Source organism: Protopterus annectens, chromosome 6.part0, assembly GCF_019279795.1.
Source record: "Protopterus annectens isolate FY-2018-M chromosome 6.part0, PAN1.0, whole genome shotgun sequence".
Lineage (NCBI taxonomy): Eukaryota > Metazoa > Chordata > Ceratodontiformes > Protopteridae > Protopterus > Protopterus annectens.
In genome coordinates, this window is record NC_056737.1 from 1,412,561,393 (window position 1) to 1,412,573,580 (window position 12,188).

Here is a 12,188-nt window from a genome sequence, read left to right on the forward strand (position 1 = left end):
CAGCAAAGTTTCCCTGTTTCTGTTAGTCGAGCCAAGGATCTCAGAGAGCAAATGTGTCAATTTTAACTATTCTCTCCAGAAAAAAGTCCTGTGTATTTCACTTTTTAACTGTCTGAACTTGTGTATTTTTATTTGGGGTAGACTACAGAGTCTATTACTCCTTCCTGTAAAGTATAGCCTGAAATTATCCACTTCTAATTATGTCTTCAAACTGTGCTGCATAGTCCTTGTGCATTTTTTTATTTTATTTTGAGTGATACTGGCCTTTTACACTTTCTGGAGTTCCCAGAAGCACAGACATTCAACATGATCCCTCCTATCTCTAAACAGGAAGCTTTTTTTTTATTATTTCATATGGCTTCAGAGTTTTTTTTTTGTTTTTTTTGAGTACCAACAGCTTGGTCATGTCCTAGTAGAAAAGTCTGAGTGGGTGTCCAGAACTGCACACACTACTTCAAAGCGAATCTCATTACATTAAGGAAAAGCTGACATTTTCTTTTCTGCTCCAGTTTGGAACTCCTCTCAGTATATATATATATATATATATATATATATATATATATATATATATATATATATATATATATAGTGTCCATTCTCCTATTAATATGTCAGATGATTATCTTCCATTTCTCATTCTACTCTCTCTGCTGTTGATACCGTTCCTGTTTTTATTTTTAGTTTCCCAGATACACTGTTTCTAACTTTTTGACAGTAATATGTACCTGCTATACACTGAGCCCATTCCTCCAGCTTTGTTATATTTCTTATTCTTCCACTCTAATTCATTTATTACACCCTTAAAGATGTCTACTCTGTAAAAAGTTATTTCTTTAACCTTTTTGCAATATCACCTATAACACTCCCAACAAATGACGCAAAAAACTGAGCACTCTGGTATTTTGCTAGTAATGTCCCTTCCTTCATGTTACACAGTATTGTGCAAGATGTTTTGTTTACTGTTTCTTAGCTAACTCCTAAGGTCACTATATTAGGAAGGACTTCTCATTTGGATACACTTATTATACTTTTGTTTGTGACTCTAACAAACAGTGGTAATGACAAATGTCAGGGTAAAAGCACCATCAGTTTCAGAAGAAAAGGATGACACAAACTCTCATTGACAGTCAGCTCCAAAAGTTAAGACTAAGACCCTGACAACAGTGCGGCTGATAGAAGTTTAAGTAGTGGGCTCAGCTACAAGGGCTAGGATTCAACAGCCAACACCCAGTTCTCCTGTATCAGGAGAAGAAAGTGGGGTGCTCAGCAGAGGAACAACATCTGAGAGAGATAAGAAGCTAGTCCGAGCCACATAAAACTCTGGCTGACCTGCATGAAGACAGCACATTGAGGGTGCAAGGACCTCAGTGGGACTGGTGCTGAATAAGATGCACCCTTAATAGTCTGTAATGAAAAATGTATTTATTTTATTTATTTATTTAACATCTGTTTACCGGGAAAGAAATGCACCAAAGGCATGTTTTTGTAACGTCGGAGGAAACCCACGCGGATGCAGGGAGGACATGCAGACTCCGCACAGAAGGCACCCCAGCCGAGAATCAAACCGGAGAACCTCTTGCTGTGAGGCAACAATGCAACTGCTGCACCACTGTGCTGTCCAAAGAAGTAAACATGAAAAACGTTTTCACCTAACAGTGGTGGCCAAGTGATGGCTCATCCTTAACTCCTAACACTGTCAATGCCAAGGATCAAATTGTGGAAGTTGAAAAACGGTGATTGTGAGGTGGAGTTTAGGGAAGAGTGAAAACAGGCACTGGGGGGCAGTGAATAGTTACCAAATAGCTGGGTAACTACAGCAGAAATGGTAAGGGAGAAAGGTGCTTGGTGTGACATCTGGACAGGGGAAGGATGACAAGGAGACCTGATGGTGGAATGAGGAAGTACAGGAGAGTATACAGAGGAACAGGCTGGCGAAGAAGAAGTGGGGTTGTCAGAGAGATGTAGAAAAGGAGTAAAAGAAGATGAGGAGCATGGCAAAGAGAGATGTGGCAAAGGCTAAGGATAAGGCATATGGAGAGTTGTATGAAAGGTTGGACACTAAAGAGGGAGAAAAGGACCTGTACCAATTGGCCAGACAGAGGGACCGAGCTGGGAAAGATGTGCAGCAGGTAAGGGTGATAAAGAATAGTGAGGGAAACGTACTCACAAGTGAGGAGAGTGTGCTGAGCAGATGGAAAGAGTACGATGAGGGGATGATGAATGAAGAAAATGAGAGGGAGAAGGTTGGATGATGTGGGGATAGTGAATCAGGAAGTCCAAAGGATTAGCAAGGAGGAAGTAAGGACAGCTATGAAGAGGATGAAGAATGGAAAGGCTGCTGATCCAGACGACATACCAGTGGAAGCATGGAGGTGCTTAGGAGAAATGACAGTGCAGTTTTTAAATAGATTGTTTAATGAAATCTTGGAAAGTCCGAGGATGCCTGAGGAGTGGAGAAAAAGTGTTTTGGTACCTATTTTAAAGAATAAGGGTGATGTGTAGAGCTGTAGTAACTGCAGAGGGATAAAACTGATCAGTCACAGCTTGAAGTTATGGGAAAGAGTGGTGGAAGCTAGGTTAAGAAGGGATGTGATAATTAGTGATCAGCAGAATGGCTTCATGCAGGGAAGGAGCACTACAGATGCGATGTTTGCTCTGAGAGTGTTGATTGAGAAATACAGAGAAGGTCAGAAGGAGTTGCATTGTGTCTTTGTGGACTTGGAGAAAGCATATGATAGGGTTCCTAGAGAAGAGTTGCGGTATTGTATGAGGAAGTCAGGAGTGGCACAGAAGTATGTAAGAGTGGTATAGAATATGTACAAGGGTAATGTGACAGTGGTGAAGTCTGCAGTGGGAGTGACAGATGCATTTAAGGTGGAGGTGGGATTACATCAAGGATCAGCTCTGAGACCTTTCTTATTTACAATGTTGATGGACAGGTTGACAGACGAGATCAGACAGGAAGCCCCATGGACTATGATGTTTGCAGATGACATTGTGATCTGTAGTGAGAGTAGGGACAAGGTTGAGGAGACCCAGAAGAGGTGGAGATATGCTCTAGAGAGGACAGGAATGAAGGTCAGCAGGACTAAGACAGAATATGTGTGTGTGAATGAGAGGGAGGATAGAGGAATGAGAAGGATGCAGGGAGTAGAGATGGCAAAGGTGGATGAGTTTAAGTACTTGGGATCAACAGTTCAGAGTAATGGTGAGTGTGGAAGAGAGGTGAAGAAGAGAGTACAGGTAGGGAGGAATGGGTGGAGAAGAGTGTCAGGAATGATTTCTGACAGACGGGTACCAGTAAGAGTGACAGGGAAGGTCTACAAGAGGATAGTGAGACCAGCTATGTTGTATGGGCTGGAGATGGTGGCACTGACAAAAGGCAGGAGTCAGAGCTGGAAGCGGCAGAGTTAAAGATGTTACGATTTGCACTGGGTGTGACAAGGACGGACAGGATTAGGAATCAGTATTTTAGAGGGTCAGCTCAGGTTGGACGGTTTGGAGACAAAGTCAGAGAGGCGTGATTACGTTGGTTTGGACATGCATCTGGAGCATTTCTCCCCCGGCCTCCGCTGAAAACAGGCTCTGTGGAACCTAGTCGGACTTTCCCAGTCAACAAATGTTAAATAAATAAATAAATAAATAAAATAAAATAATAAAAAAAAATGTGCTGAGGAGGGATGCTGGGTATATTGGGAAAAGGATGCTAAGGATGGAGCTGCCAGGTAAGAGGAAAAGAGGAAGGCCTACGATAAGGTTTATGGATGTGGTGAGAGAGGACATGCAGGTGGTTGGTGTGACAGAGCAATATGCAGAGGACAGGAAGAAATGGAAACAGATGATCCACTGTGGCGACCCCTAACGGGAACAGCTGAAAGAAAAGACTGTGGCAATAAGTCTGTTCTTTAAAATGCTATTTGCTTCTGAAAGAAGAAAACCCTTCCACAGGGCGATTAACATAGTAGAATGAGTGGGCCTAACAAGACACTGGAGGTGGGATACAAACAAGTGACCAAATAATGGTAATACAGGTTTTTAACTTCTCTGGACCATGATCTAAAAAATGGAATCTGATTAATATGGCAAACTGAATGGGATATATCAGTGAATACAGTTTTCATGAGAAGAGCACTTCAGTCATCTAAACAACTTCAGGTCCTGTGCCGATTACATTCTCATTCAACTAAGGCTATAGCTGCTGGGTCAGGTTTGGAAATAGTGCATTAAAAATTTAAAAGACTAAGGGGATGTATACATCCTATCTGCCCTTTTAGGGGTAGTCGGCTGACTAACATGAAAATTGCAGGCAGTAACACACTCACATCCACTACTGCTGACAGAACAGGAGGAATGGGTGTAGGTTCTTAAAAATCCTTCTATAACATCTCATAGTATTTTCTGGGCGACTGAGAAACCTCAGTGCTCTCCCACTGAAAGGACTGGGACATTCTAGCAATAGTTTCAGAGAAAAAGAAACCCCAGAGGGAAAATCAGAAACTGAGCTCTCCTCTGAGTCTGAATCAGAAATCTGAGGAAAAAACTGAATCCATCCCTGTATCTTCCTGTTTAGATTCATAATCTTAAATCTCTTCAGGAAAAGAGGAACACCTCTTTCTTTTACCAGAAACTACTATTCAAGAAGGATCAACAGCCTAAATTAAACCTTGAGCCAGACCTAGTAAACTACTCCTGTCTAAAGAAATTGGAGGAGTAGTAGATACACTTTTGGTTTTCTGTTTCTTTTTGACAGCAAAAATGAGGACAACTGTGCTACTAATAGCAGCAGCTGCTTCTGCAGGGTGGGCACAGCATTCTGGCATGAGAGGGAAAGCTTTCCTGTTCCTACTCTCAAGGCAGACAAAAGTGGCACTCCTTTGCACAATGAAGGGACTCCAGTAGCACCAAAGGACGTGGCTAATAACTGTTCCACAGTGACAGTAGGTTCTATACCAGAAGGATCCAGGGTAAAAATGAGTGGTCTGAGGTACAACAAATGGCCATAGCAGAGTTACCCACCTGCAACTGAGACAAACTGCTAGCCTGCTGTGGTAGCAAAGGTTCTTTTTCTTTTTGTGGCTGGAAGAAAGACTAACCATGGAACTGGTAATCTGTTCCATGGTCAAGCCAAAAATGTTGCCTCTTTCTCAGGTAAGACGAGCAGCAAATGCCAGGAAATCTAGCAGTCCACAAAAGTTACTTTTAATTTTGACAGGGAAAAAAAAAAAAAAACAGTAAAAAGCACTTTCAAACACTATGCCATCCCCACCAAGGAGAAATAAAATTTCTCCATAGTAAATATGTTTTCAGTTAACACTACTTTTAAACTGATAGAATAAAATGAGTGCTTCGTTTAAAAGTATGTTACAGTCTCAAGACAGTACATTAAAAAACAGCACTCCTAGCTTTAAAATAACTTTTCAGAAGAAGAAAAAAGTAATAAAACATCAATAAATTTAAGAAACTTGGAAGTTTTTTTTTCCAAAAGGGAACTTATCTGTCCAGCAAAGAAAAGCTGAAGCCGAAAGCTGAACCTCAAAAGCCTTAGGAGGAGTGTAATCTTTGGTGTCAATAAACCTCTGCACCCAAACTTGTGTTTTAGTCAGCTCAGCATGAGCTGCTTGACAGTTTGGGCATGTGGAGGGTGCCCTGAAACTTTGGAAGCTTACCAGCTGATATACCTTGGTATGATATATAGGTATGCGCCACAACATCCGGGATAGCTTCTATCCCATAGAATGTTAAACGGCACAGATGTTAAGTGAACACCATATACTTTGTACTGGGCTTCACTTAATGTCCGATCGCATTTACATCTGCTTGTACAGTATAGATGTAAATCTGGTCGGATGTTGTGCGGAAGGATGCTACGCGGCACACACCTGTTGACTCGTATAGCTAAGGCTACTGCAGCAGTAATCAATATGATTAAAGTCACATATCACAGTGAGTCAGAACTGGAGAAGGATAGAGTCACAGCTGGGTTTCACACAAAATGGATACCACATCTGACATATTAGGGAGAGATAAGGCATAGCAGTGGACTGTCCGCAGTGCTGCAGCGGTTAGCGTTGTCGCCTTACAGCAAGAGGTTCTCCCATTCGATTCTCGGCTGGAGCACCTTCAGTGTGTAGTCTGCATGTCCTCCCCATGGTCGAACAACGTTTAAAGACATGCAGGTAAGGTGCATGCATGAATGGGTGTGCCTTCTTTGAAGGTTGGGCATCGGGCTGGCAACTTGGCACCATAAAAAAATCCACTGCCAATCATTAGCAGACCGGAGTTGTGCTATGATGACCCCTAACTGGGAAAAGCAGAAAGACATTAGTTTTATAAGGCATAGCAGTGGCAGGTCAAAGTGGGATGGCTGCAACTTTATACAGAGGGGCACTAAGGAACAGCCTTGTACCTACTGCTCAGAAGCTACAGTAAAGACTGCAACTGTTCAAACTATAACTATGGATACGGAACCTTGAACATCCATTCTTACTTTGAGTTTCTAAGTTACTCTACAGTTCTTGAAGCTGTTATGATTGACATATTTTTAGTAGGCTGAATAGTGAATTATCCACGTATTTATATTTTGTTTACAAATTTGTTGTAATATTATGATTCATTATTCTGAATTTCTAAATCTGAGTTGTGGAAAAGAGAGCAATACAAAAGTGGAAAACACCAGGTGCCCATTCAGAAAAGATGATAAAACACACTTTTTTTCAGTTTCTGGCTATAGTGGTCTTTTAAGGGTATATACACTCTGACAGAATATTTTATCTTTAGACAGACCTTCACCAGTTCCTGTAACAGAGTTTATCTAGAGCTTAAAACTGGATTCTTGCTACTTTGCACTGGAGAAGCTTTTCTGGGTTGCAGAAGAAGGAGCAAAGATGTCAAAGACACTTTAGTGCCTTTAATAAATTTGTTACAGTGTCCACAGTTACTAATATCATGCAAAGTCCCAATACAAGGAAACTGAAGGTGAAAGTTGTTATGGACCTTTGTACAACTGCACATAGACTTCAGTGAAAAAGTCATGATGAAGTATACATCTGCAGCAGCCACACCCTCTCAACCTCTTTTACAGAGCCAAAATTAATGGGGGGGGGGGAGACAATGGTCGAAAAATAGGGAGAGATTCTAAACATTGCTGTTACAAACCTAGAAAGTAGTTAGAGTAACAGGTTTTGCCTTACCATGCATTTTGTAAAGGATATGGAATCTGAAAACTCAAATGTGCCATTATTTAGTAACTTCAATCCTCATCGATTTGCCAGAAAACCACAAATTTTATGACAATCAGACCAACATGAAGCAAAAATCTAGACATTTTGTGAAAATCTGGACAGCTAAAAGGTATGGCAACTGCAAAGTTCCATACCTACTTCATCAAAGTATGAAACACTTCAAAGTATTTCCTACAGTGAAAATAAGCCAAAACTAATCAAAACAAGAAACACTGTCAAGTGACCAATGTTTCTGAAACAGGGAAAAAAGAGTCCTGTTACTTTTGCACAAGGCATGTGCCAAATGATGACACAGAAGGAAAACACAGAAAATAAGGGTGATGGAGGGGAAGAGTGGATGAGTCTGTAGAAGAACACAGAAAGATAAATCTGATTAAAAAACTTTAAAGCCTTTTAGGAAAAATAAATCTGTCGGGTTGTACTCCTTTCAGAAAATGGACACTTTATGGGCAGATACCACCAATATCTTTGAAGTGCAGCATGACAAGGGTAACAGGACATCTCCGTACACTTTTTAATGAAATAAAGACTATTAGGGGATAGTGGATAACACAAAACCTGCAGGAGACAGGGCAAAGTTCACTGTGGGTATTTCTACTGAGCACTGAATTATAAATACCAGACACCAAAGGCTTGGGCATAGCTAGCATATGATTAGCAGAATCATATGCAGGGTGATAAATGATGCAGGTAAGCCCAGGTTTCACTAATGCAAAACTCCTATACCAAGCACACATTCATTCAGAAATTAGCAGAACTGGGGTGCTGAGGCTAAGAACACCTTCCGGATTTGGCCCTTTCTTTAAAGTCTTTGAGGTGAATTCCACTGTGCATCCTGAAAACAACAGGATGTGTAACAGGATGCTGCTTTGTGGATATCTGGCGGAGCACTGGGAGTTAAAACCATGTTTACCACAAAGTACCCAAATGTTCTGCACCAAACTTTCTGGTGCAGATGTATAAATCCAAACTTTAATGAAGGAAATAGACATCAGTGTGATGCACAAGAGAACAGAATGCAATCAACACAGGACAGATAAAAGGCAGCAACTACAAAGTGCTGTTTCTGAGTCACAAAGAAAATGTATACATTTTTTTTAACTGGGCACATCATGTGAAGGGACTAGCACTTGCATACTTAGCTGCAATCTCCATGCCCATGTGGACATGAGTCTTACTAAGAGATAGTGGTGGTACACTACAGCCAAAAGTGAACACTGGATGAAGGCATAAAATGGCATTAATGTGTAAAAATACCATGCATCTGTCTATTTGAAAACTGTTAAACTACCACCATACTGCTAAATGGTGAATGAAGAAGTGATCATAAACTTTCCAGTAACAACATTTTAACACTCTTATAAACCCTTTTCCTTATAACACTTAAAAATAAATAAATATATATATATATATATATATATATATACACACACACATATACACACACACACACACACACACACACACACACACACACACACACACACACATATATATATTCAACACACCTCAATGCCCAGTGAACTTGGCAAGAATGGCGTTTTTCAAAATCAAGACAAGTCACTCATACCTGGACCAATGCAGAACACCTTTTCGAAGTCTGCGCAAATACACATCTGCTTGTACAGCTGTGGGGACTGAGCCAAATAGGCACTTGTTTTGAAATACGACACGGTGAATACATTGGCTCCTCCTTCACTGGCAGCTGAAGTAATAAAAACAGAATTAGAATGGAATAAGGTTATAACAATTAAGCATGTTTTGAATGAAACATGACAGCATAAAATAAGTAAATGAAACATTCTAAAAGCTCAGATTTGCTTGCTATTCTAACACAGATCTTAAGATCAAATGCCGACAATACAAATAAGTGCAGAGCTAAAGTAGAAGACTACCAATCCTGCGTCAACAATTACTCCATGACTACTGAAAGTCTGCAATTAGCTCTACGTTATAAGCCTATATAAAATATCAATTACAAAACATCTGTAACTAGAGAATTCTAAATGCAGAGAAGGCCATACACTAATATAAATTTAACATATAAAAATGGGTTTATGTAATGTTTACTTCATGCTACAAAACCTATCAGACAAATTTCCTATGTTATGCCATAGAGACATGAAAAATAACTGATGCATTCTTACTATATCAGCTGATCTATGGTAGGTCTGTAAGTCAGTTTATCCTCTTTCAGTTCCTTTTTATCTTCATCTGAAGGTCCCACGCTTGTGGGAGAGACCACATCACTCTAGAAGCTGCCTGAGTTACAGAGAATTCCAAAAGATGTCTCTAGATGGAAAGACTGCTCGACAGCAGAAAGACACTGAAAGAATAGGCAGGACCCATTGCCCCTTCATAAGTTAACTGATACATGAACCAATTATCTGATTTTGCATAACACTGGAGTCCATGATGGGTCTAGGAGTGTGCAGCTTCCTAAAGAGTAAACCCCACAAGTTGGAAGAAGCCATAGTACAGCCAAAAGGATAAAGGCTTAAGTGGCTGAGCCCTGAAATATTTAGGGTTACCACCTGTCCCACTTTGTGAGGAACAGTCCCTCTTTGGGCAGTTGTGTCCTGACAAAAAATTTAAAAAATGGCAAATGTCCTGAGATTTTAGGACAAAATGATTTCCTATATTTTATGTAACAGTTGCATAAAACAGTTATTCTGCATCTAAAACACCTAAATGTTATAAGAAACAGAATAAACAACTAAAATGCTACAAGAATAAGCTTTTATTTAGGCAAAAAAGTTAAGTTCTATCCTTTGTACTGACTGAGGGTATGTGTCAGCCTGTAAAACCCGATGTTTGTCCCGAAAATGTCCCACTTTGGCTATTTGAAAAGGTGGCAACCCTAGAAATATTTAGGTAAGCAGGCCTGACTTGTGGAGTTGCAATGCAGACAATAATGCTTTGTAAAGGTGTGAACTGACAACTAAGTGGCCATGCCACAAAAGTCTGCAATGCAAGCAGTCTTGAAGCAAACACTGGAAGAAGTCACAGCTGAAGTAGAGTGGATTCTGATCACTGCAGTTTTAATGGGCATTGAGCAGCCCAAAAGACAATCCACTTGGAAAAGGGTCTGTTGAGCGATGGTCAGCTCCTCTCTCCCCAGAGCAAAGGAGACAAACAGCTATTCCAGCTTGCTAATGTTGTGCTCTTGCTTCATGTAAAACCTTAGATGATGGTGCACACCCAAGGTGTTAAAGATTTCTCATCATTAGTGGGTGCTTCAGTGACAAAAACAGGGAGATAAATGAACTGGTTTAAAGAACACAATGAAAACATTTTATGAGGAAATGTATATTGGTCTTAAGATATAGACAATTATTCTGCAAAACTACATATTGTTCCCCTGGACATAAGGACTTACAGCTGATCCTGCAAGGAAGGTGATGGCACCAAGCAAAGAATTTTCCAAGAGATGTATTTCCATGAGATGTAAATGTCAACGCCACCAAACCAACAGATTTTAACAGATGACAGTGGAGGAGTTTTTGAAACATGGGTGGAGCTGCAGGACTCATTTAAGCAACTGCATACCAATACAGTGCTGTCACTCATCATCCAGGAAGTCACAATGGGCAGAAATAAACACATGCACACTGGCAATGGTATAATGAAGACCAAACACAGGTGTCTAAGATGGATTCTGATGAAATTTAGAAGACCAGAAATGAAATCTTCAAGAAAGTAATACTATGCATTCAGTGGGAAAGTATACTGAACTTAAGATGGTGCTACTTTAGTGTAGTTCTCTACCCTAAAACACAACAGGATTATAGCAAAAATGCTTTAATGGTACCACTGAACATTCAGGCATTTGCTGTGCTCTCTTCAACTGCAGTTTATTTCTCAAAGTTGCAGGACTTGCATTTGCTAGTCTTACACTTCTGGTAGGGAGACATCCTAAGACAGGTCAACATTACCTGAAAACTAAATGAAGTGGGGGGGGGGGAGGTCAAATGAATGACTCCTTCCACAGAGTAAAACTGCATGATGGAAGGCTTCACATCAACTGCAAACACTTCAAAACCTCCAGCTGGGAGATCCAGTAGGACTACAGGTTCTACAGCACTACACACCCCGAGGTGGAGTCCGCTGTCACCTCAAATGTGGAGAACATCCTTAGACAGAAGATGAAGGATTCCCTGTAGAGCTAGGGACCACAACAGCTGAAACAGTTTCTGGCATCAGAGGACAATATGAATTAGTTTTGTTTTTTGTTGTCTGCAGAATGAGACAGAGTAGAGGGAAAAGAACAGGAATCACCCTTACTATGGGAAGAGGAATGCATACACAGTAAACTCCTCCTAAAAGAACCACATTTTCCTAAGTGGCTAACAGGATAAGCTCTGGAACACCCCTCTTCTAGAACATGTGAACTAGGCACGGCTCATGAATCTGAAGCTTAAAGATAAGACTGAAGGAGTGTCAGAGTGTCTACTTGCCATGTTGACTTCACCTGTAATGTGAGCCACAGAGGGAGTGATGCCTCTGTCTCTGGCCGACTGCAGAGGGAGCAAAAGACTTTCCTTATTGCCTGTTTATACATCATCTGATGGATCAAACCAGAACTCGTCTCAGAAACAGCTTTCCCTCTAGACCCTTATGAAGGGAAAGGACTCTATGTAGCTCTAATAGGTTGACATGTATGGAGAAAGCACCTTTTTGAATTGTAAAGCACCATAATGAACTCCCTACCCTGACAGAGATGCATCTGTTGTCAGAACTTATAAGGGGTTCGGTTGTCAGAATGAGAGATGCATCTACAACATGGTGGGCAACATTCATAACACCAGGTCCTAGCAGCAGTGTCCTACACCTGCAAAATATTCAAGAGTATATAGCGGCTCTGGAGCAACTGGTATCTCGACTCCAATGCATTACCCATACCCTTGGATATGTAAACTGCATCATAAACAGCATGGTGGCAATGAA

General features: G+C 40.7%; 1 protein-coding gene across 1 annotated transcript in view; it reads right to left on the minus strand.

The window, feature by feature from the left end:
- DARS1 (aspartyl-tRNA synthetase 1) overlaps positions 1 to 12,188 on the minus strand; it is a gene marked incomplete in the record, with an annotated part of 1,501,614 nt that overhangs the window by 235,242 nt on the left and 1,254,184 nt on the right. Inside the window, 1 exon segment of the mRNA XM_044074962.1 lies at positions 8,812 to 8,946. Coding sequence (XP_043930897.1) covers positions 8,812 to 8,946 — 135 coding nt within the window.